The sequence below is a fragment of the Scyliorhinus canicula genome, chromosome 11 (genome assembly GCF_902713615.1).
Source record: "Scyliorhinus canicula chromosome 11, sScyCan1.1, whole genome shotgun sequence".
Taxonomy (NCBI): Eukaryota; Metazoa; Chordata; class Chondrichthyes; order Carcharhiniformes; family Scyliorhinidae; genus Scyliorhinus; species Scyliorhinus canicula.
In genome coordinates, this window is record NC_052156.1 from 117,264,017 (window position 1) to 117,291,519 (window position 27,503).

General features: G+C 45.8%; 1 protein-coding gene across 2 annotated transcripts in view; it reads left to right on the forward strand.

Annotated features, from left to right (window-relative positions):
• The first annotated feature begins 2,373 nt into the window (after positions 1-2,373).
• The window catches only part of cwf19l1 (CWF19 like cell cycle control factor 1), a 48,169-nt gene continuing 23,039 nt past the window's right edge, over positions 2,374-27,503 (forward strand). The window contains exons 1-9 of one of the 2 annotated variants that reach the window (XM_038811183.1): positions 2,374-2,499; positions 8,586-8,670; positions 12,027-12,111; positions 13,512-13,613; positions 13,757-13,971; positions 18,532-18,650; positions 20,034-20,118; positions 22,207-22,347; positions 25,033-25,138. In XM_038811183.1, coding sequence (XP_038667111.1) covers positions 2,477-2,499; positions 8,586-8,670; positions 12,027-12,111; positions 13,512-13,613; positions 13,757-13,971; positions 18,532-18,650; positions 20,034-20,118; positions 22,207-22,347; positions 25,033-25,138 — 961 coding nt within the window. In that variant the 5' untranslated portion in view covers positions 2,374-2,476. Of the gene's footprint in view, positions 2,500-8,585; positions 8,671-9,057; positions 9,163-12,026; positions 12,112-13,511; positions 13,614-13,756; positions 13,972-18,531; positions 18,651-20,033; positions 20,119-22,206; positions 22,348-25,032; positions 25,139-27,503 lie in introns of those variants that run through there. The other variant, XM_038811185.1, reaches the window with a different exon arrangement.

Genomic DNA, 27,503 nt, shown 5'->3' on the forward strand with positions numbered 1-27,503 from the left:
GGGTCTCAGTGTCGGGCGCAGGGCTGCTGTGACAAATACCGTAGGTGCTAGAAATCGGAAATAAAAACAGAAAATGCTGGAAATACTCAAACTTTCAGGCATTAGTGGATACACAGATTTAATGTTTCAGGTTGAAAATGTTTCAACAGAATGTTGTTTTTAAATTTAGAACATCCAATTACTTTTTTCCAATTAAGGGCAATTTGCCATGGCCAAACCACCTTCCCTGCACATCTTTAGGTTGTGGGGCTGAGACCCACGCAGACACAAGGGAGAATGTGCAAACTCCACATAGACAGTGACCCGGGCCGGGATCGAACCCGGGTCCTCAGCGCCATGAGGCAGCAGTACCACTGCGCTGCCTGTTTCAACAAAGTTAATGTTTGAAGAGGAGGGAGGTGGCAATCACTGTTCTTTAAAATTTAGAACTGCTATGTTGTCTCCTGATGTGTCAGGAGGTCCAAACGCAGTGTGCAGGGCCGAATCCTGTCACTTGCCATTTTCACAAGGTCACGAAAAATGGCGAGTTGTGACCCAAAATGCACTTAAAGTGACATTGGGTTTGCAACTTAAATGTCTGTTCAAAATTCAATTTTCCCGTAGGTTGATATTTTTGTGGAGGGTGGTGGGTTCCTGAAGGCAGTGGAAAGCATGTCAGGTAAGTCTGTTTGTGAACCTTGGGGGAAGACTGCTATGCAGGTCAGTTTAAAAGCTCTTGCCAACTTCAACTGTGAAATGAGATACCAATGAAAATGGATAAAAGCAAATTACCGTGGATGCTGGAATCTGAAACGAAAGGGAAAATGCTGGAAAATCTCAGCAAGTCTGGCAGCACGTGTAGGGAGAGAAAAGAGCGAACATTTCGAGTCCGATGACTCTTTGACAAAGCCCTTTTGCAAAGCTTTCGCTTTGACAGGCTTCATAGGCTTTGACAGTCATCGGACTCGAAACGTTAGCTCTTTTCTCTCCCTACAAATGCTGCCAGACTTGCTGAGATTTTCCAGCATTTTCCCTTTCATCACTAATGAAAATGTATGTTATTAATGTAGTGATTGATCATAGGACTCTGTCCTTAAATGGTTTTGGTTAAATGGGGCTGGTTTAGCTCACTCAGCTAAATCGCTGGCTTTTAAAGCAGACCAAGCAGGCCAGCAGCACTGTTCGATTCCCGTACCAGCCTCCCCGGACAGGTGCCGGAATGTGGCGACTAGGGGCTTTTCACAGTAACTTCATTGAAGCCTACTCGTGACAATAAGCGATTTTCATTTTCATTCCAAATGGTGCGAGGTCATTAAAATGACCAGCATTGAATAAGGGTTCAGAAGCAGTGAAGTCGATAAAGTCCACTTCTGCATTCTACAGTATGGTGAATCAGATATGAATAGATGTAGAGAATCCTGTGCCTTCTTTTTCACATTGATTTAATATTTGTGCATCTGCTGTGCCATTGAGGTACTCTTCGAGTATACATAAAAGTGGGGGAAGTGGTAGAAAGATTTCTGTACTGATCATCAGCCCGAACGATTATCAGCCCGTTGAACCAGGCTGAATGCTCCTTCCGTGGCCAACAAGTCCAGGCGTTGGACTCAAACCCAGAGCTTCTAGTCCTATGACTGAGCCACAAAGCCTCCTAAAATATGAAATCAGAATTTCCTTTCATAAGATTTCCTCTCTTCCAATCTATCAAACTGGCAATCTCCTTTGCAGCTGTGTAAACAACCCCCGACAAGCAGATTCCATCATGAGCCTTGGAGCTCAGACAAGCATTCATAATGGGGCCATGTGGCAGCTGTATCAACAAAGGCAGGCTGGAAAACGGTTTTTCATGTGGTTGGAGGCTGAAAAGTGTTGCTAGTTGGTCAGAATCTCTGTGAACAAATTGATCAGAATTGGGTGCAAGGAAAGCTGTCCCATAGTTGCTGCTTGTTTGTCCCTGGGGAAAGTGTGGTTAAACTGTGCTGAGATCCATGTCGCTGATACCATGAGACTGGCAAAGCACTGAGACACTGACTGGAAGCCTTGATCCCTCTCCCCCACTCGCTACAGTTCCTTCCCCATACGTCGCAGAAACGTTAACAGCAAGCGGCAGGACCAATATGAAGCTCGGGTTAAAGTGTCGAGAGCTGGAGGCCATCCCGGGAGAGCTGAGTGCTCCCTGGCCAGGAAGCAGCCAGTTTCTGGGACTGGGCTTCAGAGTACACGACGCCAGGCAGATATTCACTGCGCGGGAGAGAAGGTCCTTGGACTTGACCTGCTATCTTTATGTGTGAATGAACTTCGGGGTCAGTGAAATAAAACTGTTTACTGTCGGCCATGCGTTTTCGAAAAGTCAATCACCACAGAGAGGGCCTCCATCACGAACAACTTGTACTAGGAGGGGAAGATTTAACTTCCTGGTTCAAGCGGATATGACCGAAATGCCGCGCGCCGGCGACCGTTGGTTTGAATCGGCCTCCAGCGCGAGGCTGTGCGAGCGATGAGCGGGAGCTCGCTGAGAATGTGAGTGTCCGGAGAGAGCGTGGGTGCGCGGGGAGGGCCCTGAGCGTGTGGGTGCGCGGGGAGGGCCCTGACCGTGTGGGTGCGCGGGGAGGGCCCTGAACGTGTGGGTGCCCGGGGAGGGCCCTGAGCGTGTGGGTGCGCGGGGAGGGCCCTGAGCGTGTGGGTGCGCGGGGAGGGCCCTGAGAGTGTGGGTGCCCGGGGAGGGCCCTGAGCGTGTGGGTGCCCGGGGAGGGCCCTGAGAGTGTGGGTGTCCGGGGAGGGCCCTGAGAGTGTGGGTGTCCGGGGAGGGCCCTGAGAGTGTGGGTGCCCGGGGAGGGCCCTGAGAGTGTGGGTGCCCGGGGAGGGCCCTGAGAGTGTGGGTGCCCGGGGAGGGCCCTGAGAGTGTGGGTGTCCGGGGAGGGCCCTGAGAGTGTGTGTGTCCGGGGAGGGCCCTGAGAGTGTGGGTGTCCGGGGAGGGCCCTGAGAGTGTGGGTGCCCGGGGAGGGCCCTGAGAGTGTGGGTGTCCGGGGAGGGCCCTGAGAGTGTGGGTGTCCGGGGAGGGCCCTGAGAGTGTGGGTGCCCGGGGAGGGCGCTGAGTGTGGGTGCCCGGGGAGGGCCCTGAGAGTGTGGGTGCCCGGGGAGGGCCCTGAGAGTGTGAGTGTCCGGGGAGGGCCCTGAGAGTGTGGGTGCCCGGGAGGGCCCTGAGAGTGTGGGTGCCCGGGGAGGGCCCTGAGAGTGTGGGTGCCCGGGGAGGGCCCTGAGAGTGTGGGTGCCCGGGGAGGGCCCTGAGAGTGTGGGTGCCCGGGGAGGGCCCTGAGAGTGTGGGTGCCCGGGGAGGGCCCTGAGAGTGTGGGTGCCCGGGAGGGCCCTGAGAGTGTGGGTGCCCGGGGAGGGCGCTGAGTGTGGGTGCCTGGGGAGGGCCCTGAGAGTGTGGGTGCCCGGGGAGGGCACTGAGAGTGTGGGTGCCCGGGGAGGGCCCTGAGAGTGTGAGTGTCCGGGGAGGGCCCTGAGAGTGAGTGTCCGGGGAGAGTGTGAGTGTCCAGGGAGGACGCTGAGAGAGTGTGAGTGTCCGGGGAGAGTGTGAGTGTCCGGGGAGAGTGTGAGTGTCCGGGGAGAGTGTGAGTGTCCGGGGAGAGTGTGAGTGTCCGGGGAGAGTGTGAGTGTCCGGGGAGAGTGTGAGTGTCCGGGGAGAGTGTGAGTGTCCGGGGAGAGTGTGAGTGTCCGGGGAGAGTGTGAGTGTCCGGGGAGAGTGTGAGTGTCCGGGGAGAGTGTGAGTGTCCGGGGAGAGTGTGAGTGTCCGGGGAGAGTGTGAGTGTCCGGGGAGAGTGTGAGTGTCCGGGGAGAGTGTGAGTGTCCGGGGAGAGTGTGAGTGTCCGGGGAGAGTGTGAGTGTCCGGGGAGAGTGTGAGTGTCCGGGGAGAGTGTGAGTGTCCGGGGAGAGTGTGAGTGTCCGGGGAGAGTGTGAGTGTCCGGGGAGAGTGTGAGTGTCCGGGGAGAGTGTGAGTGTCCGGGGAGAGTGTGAGTGTCCGGGGAGAGTGTGAGTGTCCGGGGAGGGCGCTGAGAGTGTGAGTGTCCGGGGAGGGCGCTGAGAGTGTGAGTGTCCGGGGAGGGCGCTGAGAGTGTGAGTGTCCGGGGAGGGCGCTGAGAGTGAGGGTGTCCGGGGAGGGCGCTGAGAGTGTGAGTGTCCGGGGAGGGCGCTGAGAGTGTGTGTCCGGGGAGGGCCCTGTGAGTGTTCGGGGAGAGTGTGAGTGTCCGGGGAGGGCGCTGAGAGTGTGTGTCCGGGGAGGGCGCTGAGCGTGTGTGTCCGGGGAGGGCGCTGAGCGTGTGAGTCCGGGGGAGAGTGCGAGAGCCTTGGAGGGCACTGAGAGTGTGTCCAGGGAGAGTGTGAGTGGCCGGGGAGAGCCCTGAGTGTGAGTGGCCGGGGAGAACGCTGTGAGTGGCCGGGGAGAACGCTGTGAGTGGCCGGGGAGAACGCTGTGAGTGGCCGGGGAGAACGCTGAGTGTGAGTGGCCGGGGAGAACGCTGTGAGTGGCCGGGGAGAACGCTGTGAGTGGCCGGGGAGAACGCTGTGAGTGCCCGGGGAGGGTGCTCCGAGTGTGTGTCCGGGGAGAGCCCTGAGAGTGTGAGTGTCTGGGGAGAGTGAGTTGTCCGGGGTGGGCGCTGAGAGTGTGAGTGTTTGGGAAGAGCAAGTGAGGGCGCTCGGAGTGTGAGTGTCCGGTGAGTGCCCGGGGAGGACGTGAGTGCCTGGGGAGGGCGTGAGTGCCCGGGGAGGGTGTGAGTGCCCCGTGTGTGTGTGCCCGGTGGGGGGGAGCGCTCTAAGTGTGCGTGCCCGGTGGGGGAGCGCTCCGTGTGTGCGTGCCCGGTGCGGGGGAGCGCTCCAAGTGTGCGTGCCAGGAGGGGGGGAGCGCTCCGAGTGTGCGTGCCCGGTAGGGGGCAGCGCTCCGAGTGTGCGTGCCCGGTGGGGGGCAGCGCTCCGAGTGTGCGTGCCCGGTGGGGGGCAGCGCTCCGAGTGTGCGTGCCAGGTGGGGGGCAGCGCTCCGAGTGTGCGTGCCAGGAGGGGGGGAGCGCTCCGAGTGTGCGTGCCCGGTAGGGGGCAGCGCTCCGAGTGTGCGTGCCCGGTGGGGGGCAGCGCTCCGAGTGTGCGTGCCCGGTGGGGGGCAGCGCTCCGAGTGTGCGTGCCCGGTGGCGGGCAGCGCTCCGAGTGTGCGTGCCCGGTGGGGGGCAGCGCTCCGAGTGTGCGTGCCCGGTGGGGGGCAGCGCTCCGAGTGTGCGTGCCCGGTGGGGGGCAGCGCTCCGAGTGTGCGTGCCCGGTGGGGGGCAGCGCTCCGAGTGTGCGTGCCCGGTGGGGGGCAGCGCTCCGAGTGTGCGTGCCCGGTGGGGGGCAGCGCTCCGAGTGTGCGTGCCCGGTGGGGGGCAGCGCTCCGAGTGTGCGTGCCCGGTGGGGGGCAGCGCTCCGAGTGTGCGTGCCCGGTGGGGGGCAGCGCTCCGAGTGTGCGTGCCCGGTGGGGGGCAGCGCTCCGTGTGTGCGTGCCCGGTGGGGGGCAGCGCTCCGAGTGTGCGTGCCCGGTGGGGGGCAGCGCTCCGAGTGCGCGTGCCCGGTGGGGGGGGGGAGCGCTCCGAGTGTGCGTGCCCGGTGGGGGGCAGTGCTCCGAGTGTGAGTGCCCGGTGGGGGGCAGCGCTCCGAGTGTGAGTACCCGGTGGGGGGCAGCGCTCCGAGTGTGTGTGTCCAGTGGGGGGTGCGCTCTGAGTGTGAGTGTCCGGTGGGGTGGGAGCGCTCAGGGTGCCAGAATGTTGTAGTGAGATACTTACAGATGGAGCTTCAGCCAGAGCAGGGATTGTAAAGCTGCCAAAGGGAGGTATCCATGTATGTTACAGGTGCCACTGTTACTGTTGTGCTTCAGAATACCCATCTCACCATCCACCCAAAGGTGGCGCAGTGGTTAACACTGCTGCCTTACAGCGCCGAGGACCCGGGTTTGATCCTGTCCCCGGGCCACTCCTTGTGGAGTTTACACATTCTCCCCGTATCTGCGTGGGTCTCACCCCCACAATGTAAAAAGATGTGCGGGATAGGTGAATTGTCCATGCTAAATGACCATCGATTCATGAAGTTTGTGATCAAAATGAAACCAGAGACAGCATTTGCAATGGGCATGTTGGAGTTCCTTTTGGAAAATGCCAATCGGTGAACCGAAGGTGGAGCTAGCATAATAAAGTGGTAACTTGGGGCTGGATTCTCCCCTACCCGGCGTGACGGAGGGTGCCGGTGTAGGGGAGTGGCGCCAACCACTCAGGGGTCGCGCCTCCCCAAAGGTGGGGAATTCTCCCCACCTTTGGGGGCCAGCCCCGCGCCGGAGCAGTTTGCACCAGAAGACTGGCGCAAACACCCGGCGCCGTCGGAAGCAGGGCTGGCCGAAAGGCTTTCGGCGGTCGGCGCATGCGCTGGCAGTGACGTCAGCGGCAGCTGGCTGCTGACGTCACTGCCGGCGCATGCGCGATGCGGGGTTCTCCTCCGCGTCCGCCATGGCGGAGGCCGTGGCGGAGCGGAAGGAGAAAGAGTGCCCCCACGGCACTGCCCCGCAGAGTGAGCGGGGGGCCCCGATCGCGGGCCAGCCCTCCGTGGGGGCACCCCCCCGGGTCCGATCGCCCCCCGCCCCCCCAGGACCCCGGGGGCCTGCTCGCGCCGCTGAGCCCGCCGCCACCAAGGTGGTTTAAACCTCGGCGGCGGGAGAAGGCCTCCCAGCGGTGGGACTTCGGCCCATCCGGGCCGGAGATTTGAGGTAAGTTTTTTAAAAAATGAAATCCCGCCGGCGCCAGCTGTTTTCACAGGCTGCCGGCGGGATTTGCACAACGCCAGTTTATGACCGGCGAGAGAATTGAAAAACCTGCGGGAGCGGAAATAACGCCGCTTCCCGCCTATTCTCCGACCCTGCGTGGGGTCGGAGAATTTCGCCCCAGGTTAGTTCATTTGAAAGGTGCAGAGAAATCTTGACAGATTGAAAGAAAATAGATTTATCTTGCACTGTCCATGTACAGATTAAATTGGCCTTTAATTCAGCCCATAAGAGAAATGGGGACCCAAGTGTTTAAAGAAATGTAGCCTGAATGGTTCTGATGAATGTAGAGAGTCTATGCTGTGACCATTGTGTGAATTGGAGAAAATTAAGTGTTATCCTCTTTTCCTTTTTTGTAGAAAGTGAGAAGAGAATTAAATAAGTGGCTCCATTAAATTTTCGTGTGTTGCTACTTGACTGTTGAATGGGACAAAATTTTTAAATTGCAGCATATATTAGAACATAGAACAGTACAGCACAGAACAGGCCCTTCGGCCCTCGATGTTGTGCCGAGCAATGATCACCCTACTCAAACCCACATATACCTGTAACCCAACAACCCCCCCCCCCCCCCTTAACCTTACTTTTATTAGGGCACTACGGGCAATTTAGCATGGCCAATCCACCTAACCCGCACATCTTTGGACTGTTGGAGGAAACCGGAGCACCCGGAGGAAACCCACGCACACACGGGGAGGACGTGCAGACTCCGCACAGACAGTGACCCAGCCGGGAATCGAACCTGGGACCCTGGAGCTGTGAAGCATTTATTCTAACCACCATGCTACCGTGCTGCCCTAATATTCAGGTCTGATAGGTCTGATACAGTTTTTGAGAGAAATCAAAGTGCTTTTTATCTTTTAAATAAGCTTCAGCAGATTATGGGTTGGTACAATGCTAATTATATTTATTTATTTAAAGAAACTTTTTTTTTAAAAGAGTACCCAATTCATTTTTTTCCAATTAAGGGGCAATTTAGCATGGCCAATCCACCTACGTTGCACATCTTTGGGTTTTGGGAGCGAAACCCACGCAGACACAGGGAGAATGCAAACTCCGCAAGAATAGGGCCGGGATCGTACCTGGGACCTCAGCGCCGTGAAGCAGCAGTGCTAACGACTGCACCACCGTGCTGCCCCTAGATACAATGCTAATTCTAGTCTTATTCTGAAATACACTTTTGTATATTTTATGACATATCAGCCGGTCTGTTCCAGGGAGGTACATAACTGACGCTAAGTAAATGCATTCAAGAGTAGTTCAGTCTGCTTCAAGATAATCTTTTAGCACATATTTTTGGAGGGACATGTTAACTGTGAGCTGAAGCTGACCCCTACGACTTGAGGTGGTGTGCAGAGACACCAAAGAGGGAAAGCAGAAAAATATCGGGCATCTGATCCTACCCTGTTTCCCCCTTGGACTCTGGTGGGGCTATGAGTGCTTAATTCTGTCTAATTATTGCATTAAGCCAGTTGTTGATGTCATTATCCTGTTCTATTCTGTGCTTGTGTAGGTTAAGCCGTTTCTGTTTTTTTCCCCTTCCTTGTCCTTCCTTGCTTACAGTGATGTATTATTTTGTAACTTTGTTGCGTTATTTTATAAAATATAAAATCACAAATATTCTTTTTTTAAAAAGAAATAAGTGATTATTTCACTGATTTTATATTTTGTGTTCAATTAACTGAAATATTGCCTGTTTTAATCTTGTGTAAAATTTTTGGATTGTGCTAACTGTTCAAAAAACATAATGGTGCATGTTTCTTTGACTTTTCAGATTGGCTTGTGGAGATGTTGAAGGAAAACTGAATGCATTGTTTAACAGAGTGCGATCAATTCAAAAGAAAAGTGGAGATTTTGATGTGAGAACATAATTGTCTACAAATGGGCCTTGTCAAGTGACCTTTCTTTGTAAATACCCCATTGAAAATGACTGAAACATCTGATTGTTATAAAATTGTGTGCATTGCACTGTGTTCTATGCAAGATTCAAATTGGCCATTAAAAAAGGTGTAGTTTAGTTTAGATCATTTTTGTTTTTGTGTTAAGTGGGATTCATGTTGAAAGTGTAATTTGTAAGGACTGAACACACTATCGTGTAATAGTCAATGGTTTTATCTGGAATAGGGTTCCATTTTTGTAACTTGTGTTGTAAGTATACAGCCATCTTTAATGACAATGAAACATTTTAAAATCTAAAAACATGTTATTGAAATGTATATTTTAGTTGCATCTTGAGTTCCTCCTAGATACTGCAGAACCACCATTTAGTGAATTTAATGGTGTGGAGATGCCGCCGTTGGATTGGAGTGAGCAAAGTCAGAAGTCTTACAACACCAGATTAAATGCAACAGGTTTGTTTCAAATCACTAGCTTTTGGAGCACTGCTCCTTCACCTGACTTTATCCTGGTGTTGTAAGACTTCTTACTAGTGAATTTAAAGCATTGCATGACTTGACTTTTTAAAGTTTGCAAGGAAAATAAATTTTGCTCTATCTATAGAATGGAAATATATTTCCTGTCTCAATTCATAAGCTTATATTTGTGCAGGTTGAATACATGTGAGGCTGAGCTGCGTACACATTTTGTATCAGTTTAGCTCGCTAGTATTTAAAAAAAAAATAGTGTATCCAATTCATTTTTCCAATTAAGGGGCAATTGAGCGTGGCCAATCCACCTTCCCTGCACAACTTTGAGTTGTGGGGGTGAAATCCATGCAAACACGGGGAGAATGTGCAAACTCCACACTCCCAGAGCCGGGATCGAACTTGGGACCTTGGCGCTGTGAGGCAGCAATGCTAACCACGGCGCCACCGTGCTACCCTAGCTCACTACAGTAGTATGTCTGATGATTGAGTCTAATTTTCCTTCTCAACTAATGAGATTTTGTTTTAGTATGGTGATCCCAAAATCTGGAGAGAGAGGAGTCGGTGTTGTAAACTACTCCCAGACCACGTAATACTAGACTGTAGTCCAGCATTTTAAAATTCAATTGCTATCTCCATTTCTGTAAACCATTTTATGCTTTATCATGTACCTTCATTTTGAATTGTTCAGTGGCTCAAGTAACTTTGCGGTACATATTTTCTTCAGTATTACTATATAATTTGAAGTGGATGAATGATATTGATTATGGCTTCAGAAATAGTGTAATCTATTATGGAACTGTTATAATGGTACTTTGCATTTATTTCATTTGTAAGATGTAGGTAACAAATCGTTGAATGTAAAGCAGCATGCAGAACTATACATAATACTCTAGCTGGGTAGCTGGGGTCTAACTAGTGTCTTGTATAAATTCAGCATAATCTTGCTCTTGTACTCGTTGCCCCTATTTTAAGTCCAGAATGCTATATGCGCCACTGTGTCCACTTGTCCAACTACCTCCAATGATCTACGCACATATGCAGCCAGGTCCCTCTGCTCCTGTACTCCTTTAAGAATTTTACCTCTTTTATATAATCTCTCCATGTTCTTCCTACCAAAATGCATGACTTCACTCTTTTTCGCATTGAACTTCCATCTGTCCGCTCCACCGACTTGTTTATGTGCTTCTGAAGTTCTCCCCTGTCCTCTTTACAGTTTAGAAAACTTCCAAGTTTTGTGTCATTCACAAACTTTGAAATTGGCTCCCGCCCACCAAGATTTAGATAACTAATATATTTCAAGAAAAACAAGGGTCCCAATACTGATGCCTGGAGAATATTACTCTCCTTCCGATTACTTCTTATTCAGCAAATTTTGTATGTACATTGCTACTGACCCTTTTATTGCATGAGTTATAACTTTTCTCAAGTCTGTTTTGTGAAACTATATCAAACACCTCCTTAAGGTCCAAGTACACCACATCAACAGCATTACCCGTACCTCCACAAAGACATCTAGCAAGTTAGTTAAACACAATTTCCCCTTTATAAATCCATGCTGGCTCCTCTTAATCAATCCATGTTTTTCCATGTGACCACTAATTTTACCCTGAATAAACTTGGCCACTACTGGTAAACTAAAACAAAATACTGTGGATGCTGGAAATCTAAAGTAAAAACAGAAAATGCTGGATAAATGGCGCAGGTCTGGCAGCATCAGTGGAGAGAAACAGTGTTATTGTTTTTGACATGTACATTTGCAATTCTCCAGTACTCTAGCACTTTCCCTGAATCTAAAGAAGACCGCAAGATTTTGGCCAGCACTCCTGCAGTTCCATTCTCACTTCCTTTAATATTCTTGGATGCATGTCATCTGTTCTGGTGCCTTGTCAGCTTTCAGTACAGACAGTCTATCCAACACTTGCTCCATAAAAAGTTTGAACTCTTATAGGAAAAGAACTTAGCTGTCTCTTTTGGAAATTAACCCGCAGTTACATTTTGCCCATCTACCATTGTGGAATCCAACAGTTAGTCTCCTCTTCATTGTCCAACAGTTAGTCTCCCCCTCATTGTCCAACAGTTAGTCCTTTTCTTCATTGCCCAACGGTTAGTTACCTTCATTGTGTAATTCACACCAGATATTTAAAAATTACAGTTAAATTCACTTCAGTTAGGGCAGCACAGTGGTGCAGTGGGTTAGCCCTGTTGCCTCACGGACCAAGGTACCAGGTTCGATCCCGGCCCTGGGTCACTGTCCATGTGGAATTTACACTTCTCCCCGTATTTGCATGGGTTTCGCCCCCAAAACCCAAAGATGTACAAGGTAGGTGGATTGAACACGCTAAATTGCCCCTTAATGGGAAAAGAAAATTAATTGGGTGCTCTAAATTTATAATTTTTAAAAAATCACTTCAGTTTAAGTGAAAGTGAGAAGAACAGCCTTGGGTCACTGTCTGTGTGAAGTTGTACGCTCTCCCCGTGTCTGCGTGGGTTTTCTCCGGGTACTCTGATTCCCTCCCACTGTCCAGGTTAGAAGATGTGCATGTTAGATTGGGTTACGGAGATAGGGCGGGGTAGTTGGCCTAGGTAGGGTGCTGTTTCAGCGGGTCGGTGCAGACTCGATGGCCTCCTTCTGCACTGTCTGGATTCTATGATTTCTCTATGACAGTTTCTGCATATAAAATCGATTTATATAAAAATAATAATGCTATTGACAATGTTTTAATTAAGAATGTGACACAAATTGGAACTCGGTGATTCAAAACATCTTGAGTTAATAACTATTCATCAACATTTGAGTGGGGGAAAAGACCAGATCTGTGGATTGAAAAATGATCTCTTTATGTTTACAGTTGCTGTTGTGTGTGGGAAATTTCTTTGGAACCACAGCAGAGGCTGAATCAGAATGGGTAGAGTACAAAACTGGAGCCAAGAAAGGTAAATCTTCAATCTTGAAGGTACTTGGATGCTGCAGAGTTCTCACCACTCCTGGTGAGCATTAGTATCACCACAGACTTAATTACAAAGTGCTGCACCCATACTTTATTATGATATTAAGTGTGCCAGGTATTTCTAGTGGATTTGGCTGGAGATCGTTGGAGCCAGTTGGCTGGATGGTAGGTAGTGATGTGGCGCGGGTTCGATTTACGTACCAGCTGAGGTTATTCATGAAGGCTCTGCCTTCTCAACCTTGCCCTTCGCCTGAGGTGTGGTGACCCTGAGATTAAATCACCATCAGTCAACTCTCAAAAGAGGATGCAGCCAATTATACTCTGGGACTGTGGCAACATTTACAGTAGATTTAGCCCTCAATAAACTCGTCATTCCTTGTTGAGATGCAGCTACCTTAATAACTTAATCGCTACTCGCTGATGTAAAATATCAGTTGATTTCAGGCAAACCCAAATCTTCCAGTGTCTGAATCTCATTAACATATGAACACCATGGCTACTTGCGCTTGCCTCTTATCCAGAAAACAAAAACAGTCAATCTGAGTTTTATCTTCTGCTTCATATTACAGGGAAATAGTATTAGCACCAATGTGGATGTATTGTGCAATTTTTGGAAACCTTTGATAATAGAAATGCTATTCTATATTTATAGATTTCTTCTTGGCAGTGATTTGCAAAACACAAGAATGCATGGATTTTCTATAACATTACCACTTGACAGAAAGATGTGACCAAAACTAGTAGAAATTACCTTGAAAGTTAGATGTGAAGTAATATAACTCCCAGTTGACAATGCTAAGTCAAAACCATTGTTTTCAGCCAAAGCAGTCACCAAGTGTGATTGATTCCTAGATGCCTCATTCACTGTACTCTTCCCCAGTTAATATAATCCAATGCTTTATTTTACACCAAGTATATTGAAGATTGAGCATATTGCATTAATGCTGCAGAGTATTTTAAATTTGCCTGAGAGCTGGCACAAAAAATAAGTGCAGTACCAACATCAAACTAAAGGGTTGAGAATAGATCAGTTGAGTCAGTGTTGAATATGATAACTTGAAGAATGAGAGGTTTGCAGGTTTACAACTAATCAGCATAAGCTATGCCACTTTATATTTTCAGTACACTGCGAGTGAACATGCACTTCCATGCATCCTAGTCAGTTTGATCAATCATAGAATAGTACAACACGTTTGGTTTGATGAATCTTAAAATGTTTTTTTGGATGTTAGTTGATCATTATCATTAGAAGCTTGGTCTGTTGTGAACAAAAAAGTGAAAGCAATAAAATTCAATGATTCAGTAGATTTGAATTATCTTTCCTGTAAGATTTATTAAAAATATATTATTTGGGTCATAACATTTGATACGTGTGTTTTTTTATAGCTCCCATGCAAACATACATATTGGGAGCCAACAATCAGGAGACAACAAAATATTTCCCAGATATAGATGGATGCGAATTGGCAGAAAATATTACTTATTTAGGTATGTGTTGCACTTCATAGGTTGGGTTATGGATGTGCATTCTTAAAATTGTGAAACATTTGTTGATTCAATTACTAATGTTTAATTTAAAAACAATATTTGGTAGGCCTTTTCTTCAGTTTTGGTGTGTTGTATTTCTATAGGTCGTAAAGGTGTTTTTATAGGTGCATCAGGTTTACAGATTGCTTACTTAAGTGGCACCGAGGCCCAGCACGAACCTGCACCTGCTTATTGCTGTACATCAAAAGATGTGACAGCGCTGAAGAGCTCAATAACAGCCAGCTCCAAGTTCAAGGGCGTGGACATACTGTTAACATCGCAGTGGCCAAAAGGAGTGTGGCAATATGGAAATAATCTGGTCAGTTTCATTGCTTAAGTTTTTATTATTAAATGTACAAAAACAGCTGAATAATTGAAATCAAAAATTGGCATCATGGTTATTATGTTTTACTGTTTATAATGCACTTCAGTTTGTGCACAGAAAAACAGACTATAATTGTAGAGTTGCAAATCAGTTATATTGTATATCGGCCCAGCCAGAAAGAACTCTGTTGCAGGAAATTCAATGTTGTGGACTCAAAGACTCTGAGAAGGGCTACTCAGTCGGTGCCTCACAGCTAACCTTGCGATAACCAACAAGCTAGAGGCGCAGAATGCTCCCATCACCTGGTCCATCTTAAAAGCCACCATGGTTAGTTTGGGGCCTCACGGTAGCATGGTGGTTAGCATCAATGCTTCACAGCTCCAGGGTCCCAGGTTCGATTCCCGGCTGGGTCACTGTCTGTGTGGAGTCTGCACGTCCTCCCCGTGTGTGCGTGGGTTTCCTCCGGGTGCTCCGGTTTCCTCCCACAGTCCAAAGATGTGCGGGTTAGGTGGATTGGCCATGCTAAATTGCCCGTAGTGTAAGGTGAATGGGGGGATTGTTGGGTTACGGGTATACGGGTTACGTGGGTTTAAGTAGGGTGATCATTGCTCGGCACAACATCGAGGGCCGAAGGGCCTGTTCTGTGCTGTACTGTTCTATTCTATTCTACCTGCAGGGAGGCGCTTGGGCTCTCCTCCAGGAAACACCAAGACTGGTTCGCCGAGAATGATCAGGAGATCCAGGATCTCCTTAGCCGCAAACGCAATGAGGCCTTGAACTGGCAGCACCACCAAAACCCGTTGAGAGGAAACAAGCTGATAAGGCCACAGAAGGCCGAGGTGCAACAAAGAACTGGCAACCTAAAGAACAGATGGTGGGCGGAAAGAGTGCAGGAGACTCAACAGCTCGCCAACAACCACGATAAATGTGGCTTCTTCAGCGCAATCAAACCATCTGACTACCAAGGGACCCACCCCATTGAGAGCCAAAAACGGAGAGGTGTTCATCAAAGACCGAAGCAGTCAACACCCGCTGGAGAGAGGACTTAAAGGACTTCCTCAACCAGCCTTTGACGCAAGTGTCCTCGATACCATCCCATAACATGCTGCCCGCCAGCATCTCAGCGCAACACCAACTCGCTGTGAGGTTGAAAAGGCCATCGGCGGCTGGAAAATAACAAGGCTTCTGTGTAGATGGAATCGCTGCAGAAGTATTAAAAGCCATGATGTAGAGATGCTGGCGTTGGACTGGGGTGAGCACAGTAAGAAGTCTCACAACACCAGGTTAAAGTCCAACAGGTTTGTTTCAAATCACTAGCTTTCGGAGCACTGCTCCTTCCTCAGGTGAATGAAGACGTATGTTCCAGAAACATATATATATATAGACAAAGTCAAAGATGCAGACGATACTGTGAATGCGAGCATTTGCAGGTAATTAAGTATTTCCAGATCCAGAGAGAGGGGTAATCCCAGGTTAAAGAGGTGTGAATTGTCTCAAGCCAGGACAGTTGGTCGGATTTTGCAAACCCAGGCCAGATGGTGGGGGGTGAATGTAATGCAACATGAATCCAAGGTCCCGGTTGAGGCCGTACCCGTGTGTAGAACTTGGCTATAAGTTTCTGCTTGCCGATTCTGCGTTGTCGCGTGTCCTGAAGGCTGCATGGAGAACATTTACCCAAAGATCAACGGCTGAATGCCCTTGACTGCTGAAGTGTTCCCTGACTGGAAGGGAATGTTCCTGACCGGCGATTGTTGCGCGATGTCCGTTCATCCGTTGTCGCAGCGTTTGTCACACACCACACATGGCAGGGTTGTGTGGTGTCATGGTCGTGGTTGCTGTTCTGAAGGCTAGGTAGTTTGCTGCAAACAATGGTTAAACAGACACCACGACATCACACAACCCTGTCATGTCAATCTCTGCAAGACGTGCCAGATCATCAACATGGGTACCACCATTTCACGTGAGAACGTCATCCTCCAGGTACGCAGTACATACTCGTGCGACTTAGCCAACGTTGTCTCCCTTGTACGCTGCAGGAAAGGATGTCCCGAAGCATGGTACATTGGCGAGACCATGCAGACGCAACAAGGGATGAACGGACATCGCGCGACAATCGGCAGGCAGGAATGTTCCCTTGCAGTCAAGGGCATTCATCCTCTGATCTTCGGGTAAGCATTCTCCAAGGCAGCCATCAGGACGCGTGACAACGTCAAGCAGAAACTTATAGCCAGGTTCCGTACACATGAGTACGGCCTCAACCGGGACCTTGGATTCATGTTCCCACCATCTGGCCTTGATTTGCGAAATCGTACCATCTGTCCTTGCTTGAGACAATTCACACCTCTTTAACCTGGGATTACCCCTCTCTCTTGATCTGTAAAGATTTAATTACCTGTAAATGCTCACATTCAAAGTATCGCCTGCGCCTTTGACTATGTTTCTGGTACCTACCTCTTCATTCACCTGAGGAAGGAGCAGTGCTCCGAAAGCTAGTGATTTGAAACAAACCTGTTGGACTTTAACCTGGTGTTGTAAGACTTCTTACTGAAGTATTAAAATACAGCAGAGAGGCACTTTTGACAAGAACCCATAACTTATCACCCTTGTCTGTAAAGAAGCGAGCATGGCAGACGATCTCAGACGCCTTAATTGTGACCATCTTCAAGAAAGGAGAAGGGTCCGACTGTGGAAATTACAGAGGGATTTCCCTACTCTCTGCCAAGGGGAAGATCATCACGAGAATATTTCTCAACCGCCTCTTACCAGTGGATGAAGAACTCCGAGTCTCCGTGTAGTTTCCGCCCTTCAAGAGGCTCAATGGACACGATCATCAGCACGTGACAAATCCAGAAAAAGTGCAAGGAGCGGCATCAACTTTGTACATGGCCTTCTTTTCATCTTGCAAAGCCTTCGACTCTCAATCATGACTGATTGTAGAACATTCTTCCTTCTCAAATTCGGCTGCCTGCAAAAATTCGTCACCATTCTCTGCCTGCTCCACGATGACATGCAAGCAGTGATCCTCACCAGTGGAACCACCACAGACCCAATACATGTGCAAACTGGGGTCAAACAGGGCTGCGTCATTACACCAACATTCTTCTCCATCTTCCTTGCAGCAACACTCCACCCCGACATCCTGAAGCTCCCTGTTGGGGTGGAGCTAACCTACCAGACAAGCAGATAACTCCAGCGCTTCTAGGCCAGAACCAAGTCCATCCCGACCTCTGTCATCAAGCTGCAGTATGCAAATTACGCCTCTGTGTGCACGTTCAGAGGCCGAGTTACAAACTATGACTCCTTCACTGATGCAAATGAGAGAATAGGCCTCATGCTAAACATCCGGAAAATAATGGTTCTCTACCAGTTCGTTCCTGCTGCACAAAATTCCACCCCCCACACTTCGACCATCACGATCCATGGTAAACCCCTGAACCCCGACCATCAAAATTCACGGTAAATCCCTGGACAATGTGGATCATTTCCCATATCTCGGTAGCCTCTTGCCGTGAGCAGACGTCAACAATGAAATCCAGCATTGACTCCAGTGCGCCAGTGCAGTCTTCGGACACCTGAGGAGAAGACCGAGATCTCAAATTCAGCGCCAAGCTCGTCTGCAGAGCAGCCGTGGTCTTTGCCCTCCTGTATACATCAGAAACATAGACAATTTGCAGCAGACACCGTAAATCCTGGAGAGATATAACCAACATTGCCTCTGCAAAATCCTGCAAATCCTCTTGAAGAATAGGCGTACCAACGTGGTAGTCCTCTCCCAGCCCAATATCCCAAGTATTGAGGCACTGGTCATGCTCGACCACCTGCGATAGGCATACCACACTGCCTACATGCCTGACACAAGACTCTCTAAACAAGTGTTCTAGTTCGAGCTCCGCATAGGCAAACAATCACTAGGAGGGCAGAGGAAATGCTACAAGGGCACTCTGAAAGCCTCTCTAAATAAATACAATACCCCCACCAATACATGGACATTGCTTATCTTAGAACACACAAACTAGAGAAAAAGCATCCGTGGAAGTGCCAATCTCCTCGAGTGTAGTAGGGCGGAGGCCAAACGTGAACGGCGGAAGTACAGCACAAACTCCAGAGCGTTGCACCCACCTACCTCATCAAGTACACCTGCCAAACCTATGGCAGAGTCTGCAGATCCAGGATCGGACTATTCAGACTGCAGAACCCAACTCTCCAGAGTGGAGGCAAGACATCTTCGACACTGGGGGACTATCCAAGAGATATAGTGCATACATTATATCCGAAATACAATACTTGTCTTGACTACAAAATTGATTTTTAGATTGGGGAAGTTTTGTAATTGTTAAAATGTTTGAATAAAAAATCTTGCACATGTAGGAGGCTTTTGGTTTTGTATAAATATCCTTCTCTTTCTCATATAATTTACAAAATGTAAGAAATTGGACGTAGTAAGTACAATAAAATGGCGTGACTCAATTGAATGTGTTGAGATGAATGTTGTTTGTCCTCATAAAGTCTTGAAAAAACAAATGTAGAAACTAACCAGTTTAATATCTTTGACAGGAAGGTATTGATATCAAGTCATGTGGCTCCATCTCTGTAGCTCAGCTTGCATTTACCCTAAAACCACGATATCATTTTGCTGCATTGGAAGGAGCCAATTATGAAAGGTTGCCTTACAGGTACTATTATAGTCATTTTAAACTGTTAACCAATCTCTTGTATCAAACGCATGAAGTATCTTGTTCCGTGAAATGCTTTACCTGTAAGCTGTAATTCATCTTGCATTGTTATTGGGCAGTTTGATATTTATTTTGTAGATGGGGTGGACTTTAATACACATTGTAAATAGTTTAAATTATTTCAGATGAGGTAAAGGCAGTGCTTGGGGAGGGAGTTTGTAGAAGTGTGAAGTTTTCTCCTTCATTTTACATTATGTGAAAAGTTATTCTACAGTTCATAATTTATTTTGCAAACTGAAGAATAGTTGTATTTTCTTGCAATGTGTTCAGACTTTAGTGCAAAACAATGCCAAGTATTGTAATAGATTTTGTCAACTAAAATTGGTAATGTCATTTAAATGCCATTAGAGACTGGTGGGGAAATCATTTTGAGAATTGAAGGGGGTTCGAAGAAATTACTAGTACTGATTTAACTCCAAATGTTGATGCCTCTTGGGACTATAGTGCGTGTACAACAGATAGTGCTGTAAATGCAAGCTTTAGTTATGGTGACTAAAAGTGACTATCCAAGTAATCCAGTAGATAGCAAGGTAGAGTTTTCATTAGGTCTGTGAGCGGCCAAGCCAACATAAAAGATCATTTAAAACTCAAGTTGCGTACAGCAGAAATTGAGTTTTTGCAAAACCCATGCAGACACAGAAATTGAGTTTTTGCAATATTTTACCCTGGTTTAAAAATCATGGCACTTGAAGCCATCCATGCCCCAGTTTGAATTAATCAGAAAGGCAAAATTTTGCCAGTTCTATGCTTGGCCTTTCGAGGAATCTTCTGAAAAAAGGGCTTGAATTTTCAGGATGGCGAGCACTTTGCGCCCTCCAGCCTGAGAGTTTGCGGGGATTGCATTCCCACCAGCTCCAACTGGCTCACTGTCATTTCACTCAATTGAGCTCTGATAAAAGAGTACTAAAACTAATATTCTGTTCTATAAAAGGAGACAAATTCCCATTATGGTTCAGTTTCACATGCTGAAGCTGGTCGCTCAGCTAAATGGATACTTTAAAGGATGAATCTAGACAGGAAGTATTGTCAGGAAATACACCTGTGTAATTAACGTAGCTTGAGCCTGATCCTGTCCTCACTCAGCATCTTTCTAAAATGAGTGCTTTTTCAAGTACAGGCCTCAAGATAAAGAACTGGAACCCTGGCTGTTTCTTCCCTTCAACTCTTTATGAAACCAAACTTAGTTCATCAGAATGCTTGAACTAGTATCTGTAAACTGAAGGCAGCACAGATTGAATCCAAAACTGTTCAAGTGTATTTATCTGTTGTGATTAAATTGATATTTACCATACAATAAAAGTTCTGTTTGTTTTGTTTATGTAGAAACCATATGACACTACAGGAAAATGCACAGCACGTGAGCAGATTCATAGCACTGGCGAATCTCAGTAATTCTAGTAAGAAAAAGGCAAGTAAGCAAAATCCAAAATTATCAGCATGGCTATACTTTGGGAGAGTATATTCTAAATGTAAATGTTGACTTGGACTTTCCTGTTGAGTTCATTTCTTAGGCTGCTTTTCTAAATGTATTGAACCTACATTTGTCATTTAATACTGATAATGCAATCACTTTATCTGAAATTCCACTGTCAGCTGTTCTCCATTAAAACAGTAAAGAGGAACTTCAGACATACACAATAAGAATTTGGGGCTACTGTGTCAACATAGCTATTCGATCTATAATTAGAATCCCATTAGGGAGATGGATGTAAAATTGCTGTTTAAGATTGCTGTATCTTTTTCAAAAAACAATAATAGCGAATTCAAACTGATGGGCTGAATGGCCTCCTTTTGTGCTGTTGCCATTCAATGATTCTTGATACTTTCCATGTATCAGCCTTGCTCAGTGGTACCCCCTTGCCTCTCAGTCACAAGGCCATGGGTTCAGGCTATTCCAGAGACCTGAAAACACAATTTATGCTGAAAGTGCTGCTCTCTGAGGTGCTGTCATTTGAATCAGTACAAAAACTAATCTATGGCACTTTTAGAGAAGCAGTGGAATTCTAGCATCCTGCTAAATATCTATCCTTCAAACAACACCTCAAAAATAAAAGCTGTGGCCGTTTTTGCGTTCTTGCTCTGCAAAATGTCAATGCTGTATTTGCCCAATTTGTGCCCTGGTTGCACTTCAGAAATGCTTTTTTGCTGTCATATGCCTTTGGGCATTCTGAGTTCGTGAAAGGTGCTATAAGAATGCAAGTTTGTCAACTAGTAAGACAATTTTCTTAATTTTATCATACATATAGAACATAAAATGCAGAAGGAGGCCATTTGGCCCATCGAGTCTACACCGACCCACTTTAAGCTCTCATTTCCACCCCATCCCCGTAACCCAATAACGCCTCCTAACCTTTTGGAAACTAGGGCAATTTAGCATGTTCAAACCACCTAACATGCACATCGTTGGACTGTGTGAGGAAACCGGAGCACCCGGAGGAAACCCATGCAGACACAGGGAGAACGTGCAGACTCTGCACAGGCAGTGACCCAGCGGGAAATCTAACCTGGGACCCTGGAGCTGTGAAGCCACAGTGCTAACCACTGTGCTGCCCTATCATTTTTAATTTTAATGTTTAGAATATTTGAGAGTTATATCCACAGGCATGTATGTGGTTTAGAATTCTTTCATGCATGACTTAAATTTTGGAAGTTCTTTCCAAAAAACTTATAAAATAAACAATAAATTCAATGAAGTAATTTCTATTAAATAGGTGAACAAAATCATTGATTTTTTTTTAATAAACATGTTATAAACTAAACTATATAATCTCAAATGTTTCTAAAGCCAGTAATTATTCTAACCATTTCTCCAATAAGATGAATTTGTTCTTTTTTGCTTCGCCACAAGTTGCCTTAATATTTGTAAACTTTCTCCAGCATTTGGCGCTCTATTTTAATTTTAAGACGATGGATAGAAAGCATGCTCCAGCCCTCATCTATTCTAATCACCTAGATTGACTGTGCCTCTTTTAATCTCATAAATGGAATTATGTTTGATCTTCCATCTGACCAATCTCTGGCACAGTATATTAGTACAGCAATATATTTCCATAGATCTGTTTGAATTTTGATCATTTTCTTGTTTTATGATTTGTTTATAGCTGCTTTCCTTAAACGTAATTGCTAATGAGGAACAACTACTTAAAAAATGATATCCCAACTTAAATAGCTTTATGATAGCGGCAGCACGGTGGTGCAGTGGTTAACACTGCTCCCTCAAGGCGTTGAGGACCCGGGTTCAATCCTGGCCCCGGGTCGCCCTCCGTGTTGAGTTTGCACATTCTCCCCGTGTCTGCATGGGTCTCCCCACAATCCAAAGATGTGCAGGGCAGGTGGATTGGCCACTCTAAATTGGCCCTTAATTGGGGGGGGGGGGGGGGGGGGGGGGAGAGAAAAGAAAAGCTTTATGATGATGTTTTTTCAATCTGTTTGACCTTTGGATTATGCATACCAGAATTTATATTTGTTATTTTTCTGATTGACATTGTTTTCATAGTACCTATATGCATTTAACATTATGCCGCTAAGTTCTATGGATCCAGTTGAACTAGTGAAACAGACTGAGGATGTCACAGAAAATCCATATAGGAAAATGACCAAGGAATTTCAAAAAACAAAACTCGGGGAAACCGCAACGGTAAGTATGTGTAGCAGACCCTTTGTTGTAGTTTTAGTTTGAAATTTAAAGTTTAACATAGCTAATCCTTTATAAAAAATATTTTACAAGCTATTTTCCCCTTGATAGAGCCCAAAGCACATTGTGAGATCTTGAAATCAACTTTTGGCAGTGTAATGTGACGTTGCACCTTTCCTCTTTATTTACAATTGCTTTCTGTCAACTGATGAGATTGTTGTATAGCAGCCTGGTTCAATTTATTCAAAAGCATTTATGAAACATTTTGTTGGGTTTAATAAAGCATACAGGATGAAGGATGTTTGTACAATATGACCATTCTTCTAAATATGATTTGAAATCTAGTCAAATGTGTTTGACGAGAGCTGTAGAACTGTGACATTTTTACAATAATTATGTAAAAATATTTGAGCGAGTAGCTTGTAAAATTTAATGCATTTCTTGACACGTAAGCAGTCTTTCAGAAAGTCCAGTTGAAATGGAGCCAAGTTAATATGTTGAAAAATAAACATTTTTTCTTTATTCACTCATTAGAAGTGAGTGGCCTGGCGATGCTAGCATTATGTTGCCCATACCTAATTTCCCTTGAACGGAGTGGCTTATTAGGCCATTTTCAAGGATATTTATGGATATTATACATTGCTGTGGAACGGTAGCCACATGTAAGCCGGACTGGGTGAAGATGGCAAATTTCCTTCACTAAAAGGACATTAGTGAACCAGATGACATTTTATGACAATTGTCAATGGTTCCATGGTTGTCATAAGACTTTCAAATCCAGATATTTATTTTATTGAATTCAATTTTCACCATCTGCCGTGGTGTGCTTTGAACCTGGGTTCGAAGGTCTCTGGATTACCAGTCCAGTGACAATACCACTCTACCACTGCGTAGTGAACCTTTAACATACACTATCTGTTGTACAAAGAAATTGTGACCCTTGCGAATCTGATTTGTTAGACAATGAGTGCAGTGGCTGTAATATATTTGGACTTTCAGAAAGTGATAAAATGCCACCAAGACATCTTGTAAAGATCCAGGTCCATCACAGTAATAGATATAGTGGTAGTATGGATAAGGGGTGACTGTTGGATGGAAAGACAGTCAGAGTAAATTAATACTTCTCAGATTGTGTAAATAGTAGTGCCTTGGGATATGTTGGGATGAGAGCTGCTAATTGTGATGAGGGACTTTCCAAAAATTAGGATTCTATTCTCTGGAGCATAGAAGGTGTGAGAAAGACGGCATGAAATGAAAATGACAATCGCTATTGTCACAATTAGGCTTCAAATGACGTTACTGTGAAAAGCCTCTAGTCGTCACATTCTGGCGCCTGTTCGGGGAGGCTGGTACGGGATTTGAACCCGCCTTGCTGGCCTTGTTCTGCTTTACAAGCCAGCTGTTTAGCCCACTGTGCTAAACCAGCCCAGCATGCTGGCAAAGTGGTTAGCACTGCTGCATCACAGTAACAGAGACCCAGGTTAAATTCTGGCCTTGGGTGACTGTGGGTGGAGATTACACATTCTAATCCTGTCTGCATCTGCTTCCTCAGGGTGCTCCAGTTTCCTCCCACAGTCCAAAGATGTGCAGGTTAGGTGAATTGGCCATGATAATGATAAATTGCCCCTTAGTGTCCAAAGATGTGTGAGTTAGGTTATGGGGATAAGGCGGGTAAGTGGGCTTGGGTGGAGTGCTCTTTCAGAGGATCAGTGCGGACCCGATTGGCCGAATGGCCTCCTGCGCTGTAAGCATTCTATGATTCTTCTTTAAAATATGCAGCATCTTGTAAATGCTTTCATGGGATAAACAGTGACAGATTATTCTTACTATTTTCTTAATGAAGAAGTTGAAAAAAGATTATAGATTATGGACTATATCACTACTGTAAATCTGTATTTGAAGAAGAAAAATCTGAACCTGATTTTCCCCATTGTATCTGTTAAGAGACCATGTAGTAGCTCTAATGTGGAGCTAGCACTGGCACAGCACATGGGCCAAATTGGACCACTGAAATTATAGAACCCCTACAGCGCCGAAGGAGGCCATTCAGCCCATCGAGTCTGCACCAACCCTTCAAATGAGCACTCTAACCACATCCACCCCGCCCTATCCCCATAACCCTGTAACCTAACGTGCATAACTCTGGATGCTAAGGGACAATTTAGCATGGCCAAGCCACCTAACCCACAGATCTTTGGACCATGGGAGGAAACTGGAGCACCTGGAGGAAACCCATGCAAACACTGGGAGAATGTACAAACTCCAAATGGACAGTGACCCAAGGCTGGAATTGAACACGGGTCTGTGGAGCTGTGATGCAGCAGTGATAACCACTGAGCAACCATACAGAAATATGTGTGATTATATGAAATCTTTAGCTCAAAAATTGATTGAAAATGTTAAATGCTACTTTTGAATTCTAAGAGTAGGTTTACTGATATCTCAATAACATCTTGTAATTTTTGGCATCCATGATGCTTGGGTATCATGCTAGATTACTATTTAGTATCTTCATGAAGACAGACCAGATGGGGGACCTACATGAACTCGGCCTGCACAGGAACTTCCAGATTTATTGGTTCTGCCCTGTTTTTTAAAAATAAACTTTCCTTCACTGGAGTTTTGTTTTTCAATATAGCAATTTTAAAATTTATAATTTGTTGCTCCAATTGCTGTTTTAAATTGCAGGAAGAATCTCAGTTCTTCTTTGACTTGAGCAAACGAGAAGGAAAGAAAAGATCCTCCGAAGGAGGAAGACCATCACCTCATCAATCAAAACAGCCCAGAAAGCCACGTAAGTGTCTGAAAACTGATTTGTGAGCCAGAGTTCACAGTAACAACACAATAAAAAGGACATTTAAAGGTAATCCTTTTGAGATTTAAAAACAGGATTTCTTAATATTCTAGTGTCTAATACATTAACCTGGTGTTTCTCTGACATGTGAGAGGTCAATTTTCTTTCTCTCAACCTGTATTGAAAAATCTAGAGTATTAAAACAGCTTTAAGAAAATGATTTAAGGTTGTGATCAACACTTTTCTCAGCATCCTACAGCTTCATGCTAAGTCTTTAAATTTTTGTCCTCTTGTCTCAACCCTACCCATTCTCATGGAGTGTTTAGTACATCATGTAACTTGCATTACCCATAACTAACTTACAGAAGCATCAAATGCTCAAAAACGAATAGCTAGACTAGATAGCTTGTCATATTTACAATAATAATAATCGCTTATTGTCACAAGTAGGATTCAATGAAGTTACTGTGAAAAGCCCTAGTCACCACATTCCGGCGCCTGTTCGGGGAGGCTGGTACAGGAATTGAACCCGCGCTGCTAGCATTGTTCTGCATTACATGTCAGCTGTTTAGCCCACTGTGCTGAACCAGCCCCTTAGCTAAGTCTAAGGCCCAGGTTGCTCAATCACCAATTAAATAAGCCAGGGGGAAATGTTCTTTTTAAGTCCAGCTGTGGAACATGTTGTCTGAAATGCCCACACCACGATCTTCCTGTGCTGTCAATACTGAACAGCTTAATTGTGTACAAATTAATATATATTTATCTTTCGAATACGCTAGAACTCTTGTGTCTCATTTTTGCTTAGTAAACAGTAAGGCGTTGACAGTTTAGAAATTCTGGTAATTTTGTCTTTTTTTTAATAGTTCTCCAGATATGAATGCTCTTGCAGCCCGCATAAAAGTTGTTTTCTCCCCCTTTTTAGATTGCTAATTAAATGTGTACCATAATGAGGTGCTGTTTAGCTCACAGGGCTAATCGCTGGCTTTGAAAGCAGACCAAGGCAAGCCAACAGCACGGTTCGATTCCCGTAACAGCCTCCCCGAACAGGCGCCGGAATGTGGCGACTAGGGGCTTTTCACAGTAACTTCATTGAAGCCTACTCGTGACAATAAGTGATTTTCATTTCATTTCATACATAAGTTAGATGCGGAAATCCTCTTATAAAAGGAAGGAAATGGAAAGCTATTTACATAATTGCTTATGGTTTTGCATTTTCCTTTGAACGTCGAGGATACCTTGTCAAGAAAATAGCGTTCTCTTCTCAATCTTAACATTTCACAAACAAAATGCCTGAAGAAAATGTGTGAACAGTATGTTAATTGAAGCCACACCTGTGTGGCTACAAAACGCTTAATCTCTTACCTCCACCGGCGAAGCCCTCATAAACTGTTGACGCTAAAATATTTGAAAATCATGCAACATCATCTTTATATCAAAGGAGTCAAATGTAGAGTTCACTGGAGGGATCTATTCTAATGAGATGTTTTGTTATACTTGAAGCCAGATGTTTTACACTTTTTTCTTGTTTTTCTTTAAGCCCCTTTGTTACTGTCATGTATGATTTGAACAGCTAATTAAAGGCCCTCCGAATATACATTTTATTTGGTTTCCTTTCTTTCCCCCGCTCACCAACCCATGCCTGTTAAATGGTGAATGTTGGACTGTGAAACAGCATTCCCAATTGTATTGCCAGAGTGTATATCTCAATGTTGCAGCAGAAGACATTACCTAAAATGCTTCTATTCAGTATAGTAATTAAGAGTCATAGTGGCTAAATATAAACATATTTTTTTAAAGTTGGGTGTTATAAGAATGTACTTTATAACCAAGTAGGTAGAAAATGCACAATCTATACACCAAATCTCTATCCTTTGTGAGCAAGGAGCCCAAAGTCATAGCTGTAATTGGCCACACATTCATTTAAGACTTCTGCAGATATATTTTGTTCACTTCATTTGCTTCTTTCTATTCTCATTCGTTACCCATTTCTCAAAACACATGATTCTCTCTGCTGTACAATTTAATTAGCAGCCCTATTTTATCTGACTAAGAAGCGACCTTTGCTTGAAATATCACACTCGTAGGCTGCTACCTGTGCAGAACGAAAGGGGGATATCAAAACCAATCCTGCATGTATCCTGTTTCCACAAGGAAGCAATGAATTGTAGTCGGGTACAGGGACTATCTACCTTTCCCATAATCCTTGCCTGTAGTCCAGCCAGTGGTGTACACAGCAATATTATTTTGCAGGTAAGCATTAATAGGATGCTCAATTTGTGTGTGAAGCTGTATACACGTGTTACAGTCCCATAAATTCCTAAAATGCCCCCTCGCTCGTTCACTGGCACTAGTTTCCACATATATT